This window comes from Colias croceus, chromosome 23 (genome assembly GCF_905220415.1).
Source record: "Colias croceus chromosome 23, ilColCroc2.1".
NCBI classification, from domain to species: Eukaryota; Metazoa; Arthropoda; class Insecta; order Lepidoptera; family Pieridae; genus Colias; species Colias croceus.
The window spans coordinates 5904452-5924781 of NC_059559.1; the positions used below are offsets into that span (position 1 = coordinate 5904452).

The window sequence follows — 20330 nt, forward strand, 5'->3', positions numbered from 1 at the left end:
TGTGTGGTAATACAGACATTAATCTTCACTATTCTCTATGCCAAATTAATTTATAATAAAGATCCGATCACTTTTTGCACGTGGTAGAGTAACATCCATCGTTTCTTTTTTTCTATAATATTAGGAAGAAATAGGAAAGGATAGAAAACAGATAGAATTATCAGATAGTTTAGATTTTAGGACAAGACGTATAACACAGTATTACAATAGGAAATAATATTGTAATACTGTGCGTATAATATAGTAGAGTAGAATAAATTCGATTACTCTGCTCTAGCTTACCGCCCGCGGCTTCGCCCGCTTTGTCTCAAATTTAATTAATTATATATTAAAACCTTCCTATTGAATCACTCTATCTATTAAAAAAAACCGCATCAAAATCCGTTGCGTAGTTTAAAAGATTTAAGCATACAAAGGGACATAAGGACGGAGAGAGCGACTTTGTTTTATACTATGTAGTGATGTAGTAAAAAGAGGACTTACTTGGTAGAAAAGTTTATATTCCGTATCTGTCAATCTCAACGCAACCTCTTCTGGGAAATGTAACAATGTTTTCAGCGAAGCTAATTCTTCATAACTGTCTTCAACGCCTGTAGCACCTGGAATAAATTGATATATTTATCTATTTGTATAACAAAAAGAGCGTGTGTACCGAGCACACGTGTCAGAAGTGAAACTTCTTTGGCAAGCTGTAATGGTATTGCCATGACGCGACCTTGAAATTTTACTCTCAACGCGCCTAAAGAAGTTTCACAAAAATTACATTTAACAAAAAACTTAATCGCCTTCAAATTGTTAAAATGAGGGAAAATTTAAATGGAACACAGAAGGTACCAGCATTCAAATAAAAGAAACGAATCATCTAAATAGTAATATTTGTATACGTTGTATATTATTTCTAGTCTGTTGTAATATACTTAGTCAAAATTTCTGTGGTAACAAACACAAAAAAAATACAGTTATAGCTCCTTTTGAAGTCGATTGAAATAAATTAGATATCACCTCGAATAATGTTTATTTATTATTTTAACATCGTATTTTGTACAATGTAATAGAAAATGGGGTATGGGGTTGATGCATTATGCATACATCTGTTCCACTGATCGAGTTTTAGGGACAAGTTGGTGATCAGCATTTTGTGTCCAGCCAGACCGAAATATCCTTTATTTTCGTCTCCACCGGGAATCGAACCAAGGACCCTTGCTTCTACGCTCACGCATTAACTTCTGTGATGTTACGGATCAGACTAGCGTTTTGCTCGTTACAGCTCGTTTTTAGAAGCGCATGTAAGCGCGACTTTTGTCACACCCCCAACTTATAGGAGCTTGAACGCGCTTCTAAGCTCGTATAATATTACTAGCTTTCCGCTCGCGGCTTCACCCGATTTGTCTAAAACCTAAAAAATATATACTAAACCTTCCTCTTGAATCACTCTCTCTATTAAAAAAGTGCATCAAAATCCGTTGCGTAGTTTTTAAGATTTAAGCATACATAGGGACATAGATAGGGACAGAGAAAGCGACTTTATTTTATACTATGTGATGTTGACTGATACGAACACTATCTGACTCTGTTCCAAGGCGGCGGATTTGTTTGCTAGCTACCAGGTAAAGAACTCAGGACATCACGGTTCTACGCGTTAACTTTTACAGAGCCGGCCACTCAAAGCAGTGTTGACGCTAATAAAATTTTATTAGACCGTAATTGAAAACCTCGAACAAACTTTACCTATCACGCTGGCAGGATTAACTTCCATAAACAGAAGTTTTTTAATTGAACGTCCGTTAATGCAGCCTTTAAAGTACCGTACTTGGGTATTATAATGTTTAGCACGGGCTTATAAATGTCGCAGTCATCTGGTTGAATCTGCTATTTGATTGAATGACTAGCGCGTTCATAGAATGTCGACATTGCATTCAATGGGCTGTCGTCATTCTATGAACGCGCGACCAAAATTTATTTGGTGCCTCCGAGTGGTCCCATTTAAATTTGGTCTATTTCTGACAGTTGGAAGATGTACAATAGTGAAATATTTATTGTCTTACCTATTTAATTTTGTAGTTGGTAATTATTCTAAAATCGTATATATAAATACTAGCTTTTCGCCTATCCTATGTTTTAATCCAAGTGACCCTCTATGTGTATACCAAATTTTATAAAAATTGGTTCAGCAGTTTTTGCGTGAAGGAGTAACAAACATACCAACTTTCAAATTTATAATACTACTAGATTTCCGCCCGCGGCTAACGGCTTCGCCCGCGTTTGCAAAGGAAAACCCGCATAGTTCCCGTTCCCGTGGGATTTCCGGGATAAAAACTATCCTATGTGTAATCCAAGTTACCCTCTATATGTGTGCTAAATTTCATTGTAATCGGTTCAGTAGTTTTTACGTGAAAGCGTAACAAACATCCATACATCCATACATCCATACTTACAAACTTTCGCCTTTATAATATATATTAGATGTATATATCCTACTAAATACTACATGTGGTAAAATATTTTAAAAGAATTATAATCGTCGCATAAGATTAAGATCGCTTGTACTAACTTTTCAAAAGTTTTTAAGCTATCGAATCCTATAAAGTGTCTCACTTTGAAACGTGACGCGCATTCGTAGCGATTGTCTTTCCTTGTTTATTCAACGCACGTTCCAACTACCCTCACTTTGTTAATGGTCTTTGTGAAGAAGATTTGTTATCAGCTGACTACGATTTAGGCAGTTATGTAGGGTCGTACATTCCCAATATGAAACTAATATTCAGCCCGCTTCCTTTGACTGCGAACATGCACTTAATAAATAAATAATAAATAAATATTTCAGGACAATTTTCACACACGGCACGATCTGATCCCATACTAAGCTTTCGCTTGTGTTATGGTAACCAGATGGCTGATAAACATACATATATAATTTTAAATAAAAACTTATATAGATAATCAACACCCAGACACAGAGCAACCACCTATGTTCATCACACAAACATTTGCCCCGGGTGGGAATCGAACCCACGACCTCTGGCTTGGAAGGCAGGGTCACTACCAACCAAGCCGGTCAATCAAAATGGTAAACAATAATATTAGAATACATTGAGATATTTCCACTGGTTGTGATCATGAGAATCTCATTTGATGTGGTGTAAGGAAAATAGTAAGTACTAAAATTAAATATCCATGCTAATATTATAAACTAGCGGTCCGCCCCGGCTTCGCCCGTGGTACATATTTACGTTTTCTCTACATAAGAACCATCCTCGTACTTCAAGGAATCTTAAATCTCTAAAATAAGAATTAACGAAATCGGTTCAGCCGTTCTCGAGTTATGCGCTTACCAACACATTTTGCGATTCATTTTTATATTATAGATGCGAAAGTCTGTCTGTCTATCTGTTACGCTTTCCGGCTTAAACCTCTCAACCGATTTTGATGAAATTTGACTCATATATTCTTTAGACCCTGAGAAAGAACATAGGCTACCTTTTATTGCGAAATATGTACCATGGGCGAAGCCGGGGCGGACCGCTAGTATTATTGGATTGGAAACCAAGAAGTTAATACCACACTTTACGTGACAAAAAATGCTTAAAATATGAAAATTTTTTGGACTCTATCTACTGCCATCTTATTAGAACTTTATAACTATATCTTCGCAGTTCTCATGTATGTGTCGCCGTCATTTGTTCACTCAAGGCGTCGACGATACATTAAACAACCTATAGAGCTGTCCTTTAGTTATTTCACTATTGTACATCTTACAACTGTCAGAAATAGACCAAATTTAAATGGGACCACACGGAGGCACCAAATAAAATTTGGTCGCGCGTTCATAGAATGACGACAGTCCATTGAATGCAATGTCGTCATTCAATGAACGCGCTAGTCATTCCATCAAACAGCAGATTCAACCAGATGCCTGCGACATATACAATGTGCGTGAAGCAAAAGTACAGTATATAATTAAAAAGGTACTTAAAAATGTATAACTACCTTCAAATTCAGATTCGAATACATGCCCCGACAAGCCACCACTGGGGCCTGGTTTGGACCCGTCTCGCATTTCACACAATTCACTTAATATTTACACTAAACACTACACTACATTACACTAACACTTTCAACTTGTCACATTGAGATTAGCGCCATCTATTGGTACAAAAAACAAATTCACTACAGCGCCATCTCTTCACTACAGCGAATTATGAACTTGTTTTACGGCATTTTTCTGAAGTGGCATCTGAAACAAATGAAAATTTTTGTTAATAAACTGATCGATTAATAATATTATTTCTAAATTGAGATATGGATTAGTAATACCAATAATATTATAAAGCTGAAGACTGTTTGTTTGTTTGAACGCGCTAATCTCGGGAACTACTGGTCCGATTTGAAAAATTCTTCCAGTGTTAGATAGCCCATTAATCGAGGAAGGCTATATGGGCTATACATATATCATTACGCTAAGACCAATAGGAGCGGAGCCATGCGGGTGAAATCGCGAAGCGCAGCTAGTAAAAAGATACAAGGCCAATTTTTTTAAAGCCCTACAGTGCGCCCGCATTTCAAAAGAAATTCCCGTGAGAATAAGTTTCAGTTTTCACCGCTTTAAAAAGTAGCCTACTTTTATCACTTTTTATCTTCCTATACTCAGACAGAACATAAATTTTTAAGCTATTGCATAGCTTCTATCGCGGGCCTTGAGCGCGGGGACCGAATCGAGAAATTCCGTAACGAAAAAACCTCACGCTCCCCACTCCGACGGGCGGAGGTGTGGCTTGAAGGCATAGCATGCAATAGCTTTACCGCGGCAGTCCTCGAGTGCCACACGTCGTTTTAATAGATCGAGTGATTCTCGAGGAAGGTTTTAGTATATAATTTAAAAGATTTTAGACGAAGCGGGCGAAGCCACGGGCGAAAAGCTAGTAAATAAATTATAAAAATCATTTCATATAATCGCTCCATCGAAACAAACACACTTGCACTTAAGTATATTAAGTAAGGATTTATCACTACATAGTATAAAACAAAGTCGCTTTCTCTGTCCCTATGTCCCTTTGTATGCTTAAATCTTTAAAACTACGCAACGCATTTTCATGCGGTTTTTTTAATAAGTAGATAGAGTAATTCAATGGGAAGGTTTTAATATATAATTTACTAGGTTTTAGACAAAGCGGGCGAAACCGCGGGAGTTAGCTAGTATGTGATAAATAAACAAATACGAAAAAGGATAACTATTATAACACTCGTAAATCTAGAGTGTAATTCTAGAATAAAATAACGTAAGGCAATCTTTAAATCACCGGAGCTCTGGAGTTGTAGTGATAGGAAGTAATTTATCGATATCGATAAACGCTAAATTGTATTTCTGGTTTACATAACCCACGGATACTTACCCGAGCCGTGGGTATATCAGATTTTCCCACTTATAAAAAAAGTTTATAAATATGTCATTAGAACATTCATCAATCAAACAGCGAAGATAATATTATGATACAGTTTAATTATTATATTAACTCTAAGAATAACTTTTAAAGGATGATTCCTGAACGAATTAAATAACCTACATATTGCTGATCCCATCGAAGGATTTATCTATTGCTTTTATTTACCTATTGTAGTGTATGTGAGTGAAAGAGAGGGAAGTATTATGTCGTCTCTTGCGCACGTGCAACGGTGACACCGCTCACACAGCTCAGTTGGCTGCAGGCGGTCGGAGTGAGAGGTCGTGTGCGTCTAAGAGCCGATAATAGGGAAGGACTTACACTACATTTTGGCGACGAGGTAAATTGGGAATAAATGTAAGTAATTTTTTTGATAATAAAAAAATTACAAAACAAAAAAAAAAAAAGGGAGGAAATAGGTGTGCTGTGATAACTATTGAACTAATTATATCCACAGTCGAGTTACATCGAAGGGAATATTAAAGTTAATAATAATATACACACATACTTATTTCATTATGATATTTTGTGCCGCTTACATAAAAAAAAAATACCCGCACAAAGTAGATAAATAACATGTGCGTGCCTTTCGAGAGGCCACCGCGCCGTAGAAAACGAAGGTTTCGTTTACATAAAGATTTAGCAAAACCTCTTAAATAATTGTAGCCAGAAGGATAAAGTAGGTGTTGTAAATTGTTTCTTGTATACATAACTACACTGATACCAATGCATACGCGGGCTGTCTTTATTGCTCGAGCGTATGGTGCCTGTATGATAAATACACTGTACAGTGTACGGGTATACAGCTAGCGTCGTCCAGTATGTACTCACGTAGTCATGCATAGGACTGTAACTGCGTTAAGCGAGACTAAATGTGATATTTTGTTTAGTCGAGGCTGTAGATTATTATTTTGGGACATTTGTTTACATATAAATTTATTAATACTGATATGTAAAAACCTGCTTAGAGGATTGGTTAAACATGATTAAATGAGCTAAGAAGGTTCGATTCCCGATCAGCTTAGAATAGATTTGTCTGGTTACAAAAATATAATTATACCAAATACCCACTTATATCTTATTTAATTACTCGATGTGAAGTTGCATGAGTATTATTTAAGATTAGGTATTCATTATTGCATAAAGAAGTAATTAATGGTTATCATGCAAGAAACGTAAGTTTCCTGGACAGGCTAATATAGTAACATTATGGAAGTTCTGATGTATGTGTTTCGATGGTGATGTGGACCACGACAAGGGATTTCTAAAGTTGTTGTTGTTAAGCTATAATGTTACAAGATGAAGCCTGACAAAAAAAAGGGTAACGCCCGTGTACGTACTTTGAAATGTGCTACCAGATGATGCCTGGTAGTACAGAAAAAAACGGGTGATGCCCGTGTGTACCTTGTACTATGTTACCAGATAATGCCTGGTGGTCAAGAAAAATCGGGTGACGCCCGTGTGTATTTTGTAATGTTATACCAGATGATGCCTGGTAGTACAAAAACAAAAAATCGGGTGACGCCCGTGTGTATTTTGTAATGTTATACCAGATGATGCCTGGTAGTACAAAAACAAAAAATCGGGTGACGCCCGTGTGTATTTTGTAATGTTATACCAGAGGATGATGCCTGGTAGTGCATAAACAAAAAAATCGGGTGACGCCCGTGTGTACTTTGTAATTTCATACCAGATGATGCCTGGTAGTCGTAATATAATTACAATACAGGTGATGCCTGTAGTGATGTGATACGGGTGATGCTCGTATAAAATGTTTATATTTTGGGTGATGCCCATATTGCGAATTCATGCGCTTAAATACGCGATTTTAAAAAAGATGTGATAGTTAGTCATCATTTCATAGTGTTTCTTCTAAGATGGATTGTATCTTCGAAAATACTTACGGTTAGTATTGTTATCCAAATTAAAAATGGAATAATACAATTTTAAGAGTATAAATAGTAAATGCTAAAATATTTACAGTACTTTTTATTATTCATAATATCTAAAAGTGACTTAATATTTTCATAATTTCGTACTTAACAGATTTTGTTTAACAAAGAAAGAATAGTCATAATGGTAAAAAAAAAATAGTGATAGTTCGTCACCATTTCACAGTGAAGTATTGTTCGTAAGATAGATTGTATCTTCGAAAATACTTACGGTTAGTTAGGATATCAATCCAAATAAAAAATGGAATAATACAATTTTTAAGAGCATACAGTGAATGCTAAAATATTTACAGTAGCTTTTATTATTCGTATCTAAAAGTGACTTAATATTTTCACAATTTCATAGCAGATTTTGTTAAACAACGAAAGAATAATCATAATGATAACAATACCTAAAATATCTGCGACTGTATTGTACATTTAACCGACAACTATAAAGTTAGACAGGTTAAGTGATAATATAATAATCATAAACAGGGTAAGGTAATAAAACAATGAATATTCGAAAACAAAAATAAATGGAATGAGAGACATACAGAGTAGTCTCAATATTCATTATTTCAAACTAGCCACCTGGCAGACGTTATGCTCTTTCGCCCTTTACCGATACGCCGCGCGCCGAGGTTTGAGTTTTACACTTAGCAACATATTTGGCTATTCATTTTTATTGTATATACTATGTGGCGTTGTAGGTGAGGTGGAAACAAAAATAATAATAATAATAAGAACTACTCACCATACAGTCGACAATCAATTTAGTTAATTAATAAAAAATAAAAAAAATATAACTATCAGTAACAATAAGGGTCGTGGTGTGCCTAGGTCCAAACCTTCCGGTAGGGCTCTTACCGATATAGGTAAGATGGAATGCACGTCTCGTTGCGAGGGCCAGGTGGTAGGGTGTCTTTAGGGTTAGTCGCTGAATTCCTTCAACAGGAATTAAGGAGCCGAAGCAAGCAAGACGTAGAAGGATTTCCTCAGCGGCAATCGTAGCAATGTCGTACTACTACTGGAGATGGGTCTTAAGCGGTATGTAGCAGCGTATGAGGTTCCTTATCGGAACGTGGCAAGGACGCGACAATTCCCTACGCGGGAACGTTGCAGGTATGTAGAAGCTTTCTAAACGGAACGTAGCAGTAGTATAACACTACTCCCTCAGCGGAAATGTAGCACCCCGGTTTGGGGTTAGGTATAACACACAATCATTACAATATGTTGGAACGTTGAAAACGACTTTTACGTAATTTATACAATAATATACCGTGAAAGACAATAGTTGGACAATAGACATTTGCATAAAATATGAATCGTTAATTATTGTAGATAAAAATTACTTTAATAGATAGTGTATAGTGACAAACAACCTGTCATCAAATATACACTTCAAATATTTAGATAAATAATAAAGGTCTGGAAATTCAAGACGAACATTTAATGTAAAATAAAAAATGGCATATATACCACATCATACCGCAAATATTGGTATATGCAAGGTATATATGTAAGTACCGTGCATGGTAAAATCATACACCATGTGCATCTAGTTATTACTATATTAATAACGTCTGTTTTTAATTTAAAACACCAATTTTATTATAGATGAGAAAATCAGCAACACAAACACCAACGTGAATAGTATTATAAAAGTCAATACACTAATAATCTTATTTACAAGTTTAAAAAGTTATTAAGTATTTAATAAGATTTACAACGTAGTAATTCATATAAAATCCAAGTTTTAATGGTGGTTTGTAAGACTGGTCTGATTTCATATTCATAAAGTACTTACGTATGTCCTACACTCAATTAAGAAAAACGTTAAAGATTTCTTGTCAAAGCAAAAAAAAAAAAATGTATTATCGCGAAAAGTTCACCATTCGTGCCTTAGTCAGAATATAAATTCCAAGTATTAATCTCTACAATAGTGAGTGGTAGTGGTATTGATTTCGAAATACAAAATTGAATATTGTTTTGTACATTCAAGTTAATTAATTTATGCAAATACTTATATAGTTATAGGTAACAAAGTTTTTATTGATTGTACAGTTAAATTTGTATTATTGATTGTTACAGTTAACATTGTACAGTTAAAAAAAAATTATGTATCTAACTACTTATTTTCAGACCATTAATGTGTGATTAATGTCTAGTAATCTAAGTGTCTAGCCAATAATTATTGTCATTAAGTTATCTTCTTCTTTTTCAAGTGGCTATTAAGTTGTCAGTAATACAAATACAAATGTTATCATAAGCACAGACTAATAATAATATACTACGTATACATCATAAGTAACAAATAAAATAAAAAATAAAAATGTCTTCAACAAAATGATACATTGTGATTCGTTTTAGGTACGTTACATTAAAATTAAATTTTAAATATGTGTTATTAATGTAATAACCATACAATGAACAACACCGCGTGCGTGTTGAGGTTACAAATATAAAATAAAATAAAAGTAATAATTAATCACGCTTTACTAAGATATAATATATTCATTATTGTATTGTCAATAAATTGTTGTAATATTGTCACTGAAGTTAAATCTGTACGGTTTGGATAGGTCATTAGCGAGTCGAAAAGAATCGGTTGCATACAGTCATACGAACATACAGGTGAAGCTAAAAGCGGTTCAATAGTCAATGTCACAATAAACTACTATGATATTGTACTGTTGCAGAGCAAGCTCCACAATGCCTATAATTCTGTCAGAGTGGTTTATACCCGAAAGTTTGTATTTAAATAATTGATAATTATGAACCTCATTGTAATACATGTGACATTTTAATATTGCGTGACCTATCGGAATTTATAAAATTAGGAATTCAAATGCGAACCATAAATGCATGTTTCTGTATGAATTAAAATATATTTTTAATGCGCTATAAAAAAAAAGGCTGCCACTTTCTAGCCTCTAAACTATCACCAAAAATATATCATAAATCACTTTATTGCGATATGAAAGAGAGACGGACAAGCAAATAAATAAACAAATCTTCCCTGTGCCTAAGGATCATATTATGATAACTTGTTGTTGCTTAAATAAGAATAAATAATGAACCAATTAATATGTTTGGTTAAAATTTTGCCGTATAAAATTTATTATATTATTTAGGGTACAGATATACATATTATAATACATTCCGATTTTATTAGGCATGTTGAAATTTAATTAAAATTGGAACATATATTGTTTTAGTAACGAAGTACATATATACAGAATATAGATATTAGATAATAACCGAGCATTTAAGTATGTACCTAGTCTATTGGCATTTTACTTGGTAATAATTGTACCGAAGTTTTACTTAGATTGTTACTAATCCAATTATAAGGTCTTTTGCAGCTATTGTTTAATAATAATTTTAATATGTGGGAAAACAGTGGTTACTTAAATGGTGCAGATGCCGGTGCAGGTAAAGTGAATTAAATTTTGCGCCAGAAGAAGCAGCATTCACCTCTTCTAAATGACCTGGAGTGCGTCATGATAAATAGTGAGGAAAAAGACAGATGATAACCTATGTTAGTTCCACATCAACAAAGTAGTGCAATAGTCATGTAAGGAAAAAATAAAACAGGTTAAGTTACAGTACCTACAGGTACAGTACAGGATTTAGTCAAAAGTATAGTTAAGTTACAGAAGGAACATTGCTCAAACATTATACCTTACATATACAGTAAGTTACTGAAAACGATTTCGTTCCATTGGTTATTAAATAAATAATGACTTAATAAACTTAAATATAAGTTTACAACTTATTCATGATAGATTGTCGTATACTTAAATAAATTGCCATTATTGTTATTATAAATACCTATGTAAGATGTTACATTTCTATGATTTTGAAGGAGCAACTATGCCTATATATTCTTGTCGGCTCTTCTCTGTCGAGACGGCTTTCCGAACCAATGGTAAATTCATATTTTTTTCCTTATACCTACTGACGATTTTAAACCGTTTCCGGACGAAGTCTGGTTGATGAATGAAGGTTTGAGTTTGAAAAATTATTGATATCGATTTTAATACATATATTGTAAAAATGATTATAATTTGAATATACATATACGTATTGAAAAAAAAAATGAAAAGGAGAGATGTTGCATATAGATAGAATTATATTACTAGGCCAGGTGACACATTCTACTCTATCGCTGGTATGGGCGGACGTGTCCCTGAGTTGTGTGTACTAACTGATACTGGTGTTTAGGTATGGACTAGCATACCCGAATGGAACATAATATTTTATTTTATTTAATAAAATTAGGTAATTGAAAAGAATTAAAAATTTCTAAAATAAAGGAGGGATGTAGTGTATGTGAGTGAAAGAGAGGGAAGTATTATGTCGTCTCTTGCGCACGTGCAACGGTGACACCGCTCACACAGCTCAGTTGGCTGCAGGCGGTCGGAGTGAGAGGTCGTGTGCGTCTAAGAGCCGATAATAGGGAAGGACTTACACTACACCTATAATTGTAAGTTAAAATTGTGTTATAAATAGTAAACTTAACTAATCAATTATTTTTAAATTTGTTTAAGTTTAAAAGTAAATTTTCTACTATTATATGCGCTAATTTTCATCCAGATCCGTAGATTTGTTAAATAATTATCGATAGATCGATACAACCTGTCACATCACTAGCCGTACAGCTGTTATATTTCACCTAAAACCTTTCTGAACGCACCGTATCCCTTATATATTTCGTAGCAAATAGTTATGTGCATAATATTATTTATACTAAACGTTTCATGTACATTTTATTTACAAGCTGTTTCCTGCGTCTTTACCTACGTTTTTAAAGGTATTATTTGTATGATACACAATCATAGATTACTAAATGTACCTACTACGTAAAATCTATACTAATCTCTATATTATAAAGCTGAACCGTTTATTTGTTTGTTTGAACGCGCTAATATCAGGAACTACTGTTCCGATTTGAAAAATTCTTTCTGTGTTAGATAGCGCATTTACCGAGGAAGGCTATAGGTTATTTATCATCACGCTAATACTAACAGAAGCGGTGCACTGCGGGTAAAACCGCGGGGCATAACTAGTTAGCTATAAGTGAAGATTACCGTGATACATTACTGAAACGAAACGGTTAATATATTCCTGAGATTAGTGTGAACAAACTCTTATCAATCCATTATTTGTTGAAACATTTTTTTATTAAATGAACAGAGTTAGACGTTAGTTACATTTTTTTATTTATATACATAGTGGTCTAACAACCAAATCTTTTATGCACTAAATGCGCATAAATTCAACAACATCACTATAAAGCGAAACTCGAAATAACGTCCCGAAATCACATTTTAAAATAACACACAAAAATTATTTTAAACCCGGAAAGATTCTGAAAATTATTATCACACAAGTGCAAATTACTTCATTCAAATTTCGTCAACACAAAAAGATGTAGCTCAAAGGGTTTGTACTTTATGATCTTCAAACCTATATTCTCGTTGACCTACTTCCCGTCATGGACTGTCCAGTGACGTAGTTGGGGCCCGGGACCCTAAACATACTGGGGCAAGGGACCCTAGCTGTGATTAGTAGTGTTTCATATAGAAAGAAAAAAAAATATTTTAAGGAAAATGAACGAAACACAATTCACAAGCTAGAAAAAAAAAGCGTGTGTGCCGAGCACACATGTCAGAAGTGAAACTTCTTTGGAAAGATTAAAATATACCAAAACCGTCGCCTTACTGTATAACGTGACGGTATTAACTTAACACGACCTTTGACATGGAACTGAAGAGTTTGTTTGTTTGAACGCGCCAATCTCAAGGATTACTAGACCTATTTCAAAATTTCTTTCACCGTTTCGTTAATACGTGATCCCTGAGTGAGTTATGCTATTAATATTATAAATGCGATAGTTTGTGAGAATGTGTGTGTGTGTGTGTGTGTGTGTGTGTTTGTTACTCTTTCACGCAAATATTACTGAATGGATTACAATGAAATTTAGCATAGAGGGTAACTTGGATTAACACATAGGCTAGGTAATATCCCGAAAATCTCACGGGAACGGGAAATATGCGGGTTTTTCTTTGAAAACGCGGGCGAAGCCGCGGGCGGAAGCTAGTAGGCTATATTATATAATTATATCAAAATTTAATATTATTTCAAATTATTTAATTTTGTTAATCACTGTACTGAAAGATGATAAGTTCTGAATACATAATTTAGTCACCATTTAATTTTAAATTCGTCACTCAATTAAGACGAATCTTACGACACCTCTTGAGTTGAAACTCATCAAGATGTTTACTCTACAGAGAGCCAAAGAAATATACACAAAAGTACATGAATGTTTATAATATGTAAACATACATGTGCATGTGCAAAGTACATATATGTACAATTAATAATACACATGACAAGTGATAACTGCGTTAAAAACAACCGATTTCAAACTTGCATTTACAAAAATGCCCATAAAATAAAAACTACTGGGCCTATCCGAATAAAATTTTTATGGGACCAATTCGACACCATCCCGCATCGAACAAAAAAAGAATCACGTAAATCGCTTCAGAAACCTCGGAGTAATCGGTGTACATACATAAAAAAAACATACCGGCCGAATTGATAACCTCCTCCTTTTTTTGAAGTCGGTTAAAAAGCTACCTAAATAGAGAAATAACATTTATTTTATCCGACTGCGACAGAAAGATAAATTTCGTATGTATGGCTAATTATTATTAATAACTTGTCGTATTTTTAAGTCAGTAGTGGAATTCGTCGTTGTTGGTCAAACGTACAGGTGAAGTTAATAAAAACGTGTTAAAATGCAAGAGATACCACGGGCGAGCACTAGTCATAAATACCATACATTCAAACCCAACCCCTAGTAAATTATGACGTCACATATCTACCGTATACACATAATGCGGGGGCATCATTACGTAGGACAAGTCGAAAAGGAATGTAGCATGATGAATTGCTGTAACTTATGTAGTGTTAGCAAATAAATAATACACTTTTATTAAGCTATTACATAGCTTCTACCGCGGGCCTTGACCGCGGGGACCGAATCCAGAAATTCCGTAACGAAAAAAAACCTCACGCTCCCCACGCCAACGGGCAAGGACGTGTGGCTTGAAGGCATGCTATGCCACAGAACTATATCGAGTGTGCTATGCAATAGTTTTACCTCGGCAGTCCCCGAGTGCCACACGTCTTTTTTATTTATTTTGTATTTCATTTTAGAGAAAACAGTTTTGTACCGAAGTTTCTGACAACCTAGTATATGGTAAACTTGCCTCCTATATTTTCAAGCTTTCATTGTCTATTTCCATTATTTGGGGCTTGAAATTTGAAAAACGTAGCCGATGTTTTGCTTATTACAATTATTTTTATTGCGAAATGTCGTATGCATAAGTACTGTCGTTTGGCTGTAAGAACGATATTGGCATAGGGCATTTTTTATGATTTCACATCTATAATATAAAAATGAATCCCAAAATGTGTTGGTAAGCGCTTAACTTGAGAACGGCTTAACCGATTTCGTTAATTCTTTTTTTTTATAATATTCCTTGAAGTTCGAGGATGGTTCTTATGTAGCGAAAACGTGAATATGTACCACGGGCGAAGCCGGGGCGGACCGCTAGTTTAGAATATAGGTATGTGTGGGTAGTCTTTTTTTATAAAAATATTTTAATTTAAATATACGTGAGCGTAAGCACGGCAACAGTGACAACAGTAACAGTAGTTTAAAAGTTTCTCTAATATTTAACTCATTGTAATCAAAATGAATCGCCAAATGTGTTGCTAAGCGTAAGAATCAAGAACGACATGGCTCATTTTTTAAGACTGGTTAAACCCCAAAGAAGGTTCTTATGGATAGAAACACGAAACAGGTAGTACTATAGTCCTACTAATATTATAAATGCGAAAGTTTGTGAGGGCTTTTGTTACTTTTTCACTGAAATACTACTGAACCGATTACAATGGAATTTAGCACACATATGTTTTGTTATATGTATATTGTGGATTAACACGTAGGTTAGGTTTTATCCGGGAAATCCCTTGGGAACGGGAACTATGCGGGTTTTCCTTTGAAAACGCGGGCGAAGCCGCGGGCGGACATCTAATATTATAATATCTGTGGCAGTTATAGTATTAAATATTTCACGTCTTAAATTGTATTTGTATATGCAATAAACGGAAATGTTCATAATTTTTCGCACACACGGTGTGCCTGTCGATAGAATGTAACATGATGAATTGATGTAACTTCGGTAGCGTCAGCAACGAAATGGTTATTTTTCCAAATATTTTTTTTATATATTGTTAATGTAATAATAGTGAAGGCCATCTATTCTAATATCATAAGCAGAAAATATATTGTGTTTTGAAAGTGAAACTTTTATTACATCGTCTCAAACTTTTTGGTCTGTGTAGCGCATGTCGCGTGACGGTCGGCTGCCGAGTAGGTATAAAGCAGTGTTCGGAACCGTACGATAATTATCGTATTATAGTGTGAAAAAAAGTTTCACTTTTACCGTGGTTTCATAAAACCACACAACATTTTTTAGAAACGACTAATTGGTTTTTATAATAATTTGTGTGCCGAGCACCCGCGTCAAAGTGAAACTTCTTTGGTAAGATTCAAATTTGTCGCTTTACTCCATGACGTGATGGTATTGCCATGACGCGACCTTGAAATTATACTCTCAAGTTTCACTCAAAAATAAATTAATAAAAATAAAAAGACCGTGTATGCTGACGCTACATCATATGTTACAGAAATTACTTAAGGCATCGACTTTGAAACTTTTCCGAACCGTGACGAAAATTAAACAGAACAACTTATGTGTAATAAGTTTGTGGATTATATTAAGAAAAAGATGGATAACCTATAAATAAATAAATATTCCAGGACACTTTTTCACATACGGCACGGTCTGATCCCATACTAAGCTTTTGCTTGTGTTACGGAAACTAGATTGCTGATAAAATACATAATATGTATTTATTTAAAATTATATATTATATAATTTTAAATAAATACTTATATAGATAATTAACACCCAGACACAGAGCAAACATCTATGTTCATCACACATATATTTGCCCCGGGTGGGAATCAAACCCACGACCTCTGGCTTGGAAGGCAGGGCCACTACCAACTAAGCCAACCGGTCAGTCAATCTCTATACATCATAGTCATAATTAGACATCGGATTATATGCATTTGCATGTTTGCATATGCAAATGCATATAACTCTCTAATTACGCCGTTAGTGCATATTTTAGCCTATTTCCTCCAATCGTGCATATTTCGTTAAGTAGCGGGAGTTTTAATTGGTTGACAAACCTTTATTAGCCAATCAGAACGCTCAGCGAGTAAACAAACACTACTTTGGCATGGTAAAATGGCAAAAAATTACGAAATGGGCTCCATTTAAGTAAATTTTGAGCCATTGAAAATAGGGCTAGATTACCCTTTTGGGGCTAAAAACTTAAAACACGGGTTGAATTCCAAAAAAGGCCTCGATTTACCCCGAAAGGTGGCAACACTGGGCTCGCGGGTGAAAAACGTCACAAATTTGCGCTCGAAAATTTGCTAAAAAAGCTTAATTGTATATTGCCACAAAAACTATACTTAATTTTAAGAAAACTTCGCTGTTTTTTGAATTTGTATTGTGCATATTTTAGGCATATCGGCCGTTTTTAGTGCATATTTCGGCTTTTTTTAGTGCATATTTGCATGCATATTTTGGCATTTTGTTAGTGCATATAATCCGATGTCTAGTCATAATAATAGTTACTGTTCTCAGAAACGGCTGCACCGTTTATCATGAAATTTTGCGTGCATATCCGGTAGGTTTGAACTTTGAGAATCGGTCAACATAAATTTCTTCATACTCTTATATGATAAGATAAAGGCAGAACAACATAGCATTATCTATCTCTGTCCCTATATATCATTGTATGCTTAAATCTTTAAAACTATGCAACGGATTTGATGCGGTTTTTTAATACGTAGAGTGATTCAAGAGGAATGTTTAGACAAAACGGGCGGAAAGCTAAAATGTTATAACATATACAGGATGTCCCACTGTTGGTATACTAAGCTCAATATAAGTATAAGTTAGATATAAGTTACATATTATGTAATACTGACATGATTTTAAAAGAGCAACTATGGAGTTTCTTGCCGGTTCTTCTCCATAGATACTGCTTTCCGAATCGGTGGTAAATGTTAAAAATACTTATGTAATGACGATTCGAAAGTGCTACTAAATAGTAGTCTAATTGAATAAATGAATGTTTGAGTTTGAGTTCAAAATAGGTTATAGTTTTGCATACGCTGAGTACGTAAAAAATACTTATAAAATTCCAGACGCATTTTTTTTCAAATAGATGAATTTCAAGCAACCTGCCCAACTTTGCCACCAGCTCGTGTTATGTTTTCATAGACAAATGCTCACATTAGAGAAGCGGTATATGCCGGCTGCGCGAAGCTATAGAAGGAAACATGGATTTTCAGGAAAAATTTAACAACAAATTTTTGACGTAATTTTGTTGTTAAAGTATTTTTTACGTGATCAGTGTATGTTAAACTACAAGTCCCTTTGCGCTTAGTATACCAATAGTGGGACACCCTGTATATTTACCTTTTTAAAAGAAAACCTATTCAATGTTCCAACATTTCTTAAAACAGATTCATTCCACATTGAATGGGTTACTTATTCAGAAATGCTAATTTATTTCAACTCAAGTAACTTAACAACTCTTTATGATCGTGTTAAAAGAGGAAGATAAAACTGTTTGAAATTAAGTTAAAAACTGTAAGCATTTAAATGTTTTTTATACTACGGAAAGCCGTACATTATGTCGTAGCATTAAAGCTCCGAAACGGATGTACTGGTTTTAGTGTGATTTTCATGGAATTACTCGAAACGGATGGACCGATTGCAATGCGGTTTTAAATTGAAACACTATAATATTATGTTGAAGCATTAAAGCTCCGAAACTGATGTACTGGTTTTAGTGTGATTTTCTATTGAATTACTCGTATCGAATGTACCGATTTCAATGCGGTTTTAGTTGAAACACTTTACTCTTTATGATTCATATGTATGTATATTCAAGTATAGATTATATATTAGGTATATGGTTTGTTTTTAACACGTTTATGCTTCACCTGTATATTTATATGTTTGTATGTAACCGACGCCATTATAGACTATACCTATATTCAAGGGATAGATTTAATTCAAACTTTTTCAAAGAAATTGTCACAACTAATATTACAAGGGTGCGAAGCCGCGGGCGATAAGCTGGTTTATAAATGTAATGAAAAGTTTCAAAAATTTTGAGCAACGCCAAAGGACAAAGCTAGTAATATTTAATGAACGAAACATAACTAGTTCAACATACATAACATTAAAATGCCTTTAGTTTTTCACTTAAACTTCGACGGCCATATTTAAGTATTAATGTCATGAAAATATACAGTTTATAATTCGCAATACAATCTTCGCGATTTTTTACTCAACGCATTTATGATCTAGCTTTCCACCCACCGCATCGCCCGCGCAGTCAAAGAAATACCGCATAGTTCCCGTTCCCGAGGGATTTCCGGGATTGCATCATTTTCCCAGGATAACAAGTAGCCTATATCCTTTCTCGGGCATCAAAATATCTCCATACCAAATTTCATGCAAATTGGTTTAGTAGTTAAGGCGTGATTGAGTAACAGACAGACAGAGTTACTTTCGCATTTATAATATTATATAAGTATGGATTGAAGAAGTTTTCCATTATTTGTAGTGTATTTTACACTAACTAAATTTATGTAAACAGTAATAGTTAATATTAAATTGAAAACATAATATTACAAGACAGCATAGATTTGCTAGAAAAATGTTGTTTGTTTGCTGAGCCGCTGTATTTATACATTTATAGAGTTTTGAGCATTCTTTTACTTTTTGAGAATTTTGAATTGATGTTAATTACGTTGATTAATTCCGTAAATTAATAATAAAAAATAAGATATTAAAATATCTCTAGAAATGTTAACAGCTTAAAAGAAAATTCTAGGTGTTATGAAATAATTTCTGCTCGTATGTTTACAAAGATGCCAACAAACTAAAACAGCTGAATCGTTAAAACAATGCCCTCCTTTCACCTGTGAGGGTTGCTAGTGATGTTCCGAATTATATCGATAATTTTAATATTTTAAACTTTCCGCGGCTTCGGGACTGAAGGAAGCGACTTTGTTTTATAATATTATGTAGTGATTTATATAGGATAGGATTCTTCAGGAATGTCGATGAATTCGTTTTTATGGATGAGCAAATGATTATTGATATTAAAAACATACATCAACTTTTATCATCATCATATTATATCAACTTTTTTGTTAAAATATAAAGGGAAAATTAATATAATTGATTAGATTTTTAATTATCTTTCATTATCAATAATGTATTTAATTTTGCTCTATTAACTCTTTATGTCCTCACAAAAAGTATCAAATTCGCTTCATAATTGTAACGTTTAATGTTTTACAAACACACGTGTTATATCGATATTTTACCTTTTCTTAAATTAAATCGATAAAAAGGCACATCACTAGTAAGCTTTGATTAGAGAAAATAGAGATGCGGTCTGAATATGACATTAAGTACGTAATTTACCCTTTTACCTTCAGTGAGCTTTTTAACATCAAAGTTGAACGAAATTGTAAACCTCTTCACGACGTTTAAAGGGACAAACGGACAAATATTATAATAGATTTTTCTTGACTTTTTAATATAAAGTAAATGTGACCTTCTACAAAAATTGATACTGTGAATCGATTAAAATTTAATAATTAGTAATATAAGAATATAATATGAAACTGAAGTGTGTACGTTTTGTTAAGTTGTCGTGTAAATGTGTTTAAAAAAAACACAAATTATAATAATAACTAATTTTTTTC

The 20330-nt window shown here is 33.9% G+C and overlaps 1 protein-coding gene across 1 annotated transcript in view; it reads right to left on the minus strand.

Moving 5' to 3' along the window:
• Positions 1 to 20330, minus strand: part of LOC123702315 (1-phosphatidylinositol 4,5-bisphosphate phosphodiesterase epsilon-1-like) — a 181197-nt gene that overhangs the window by 122605 nt on the left and 38262 nt on the right. The window contains exons 2-3 of the mRNA XM_045650030.1: positions 3988 to 4234; positions 484 to 599 (exon numbers count right to left, since the gene is read on the minus strand). Of these exons, the coding sequence (XP_045505986.1) occupies positions 484 to 599; positions 3988 to 4057 (186 nt within the window). The 5' untranslated portion in view covers positions 4058 to 4234. The remainder of the gene's footprint in view (positions 1 to 483; positions 600 to 3987; positions 4235 to 20330) is intronic.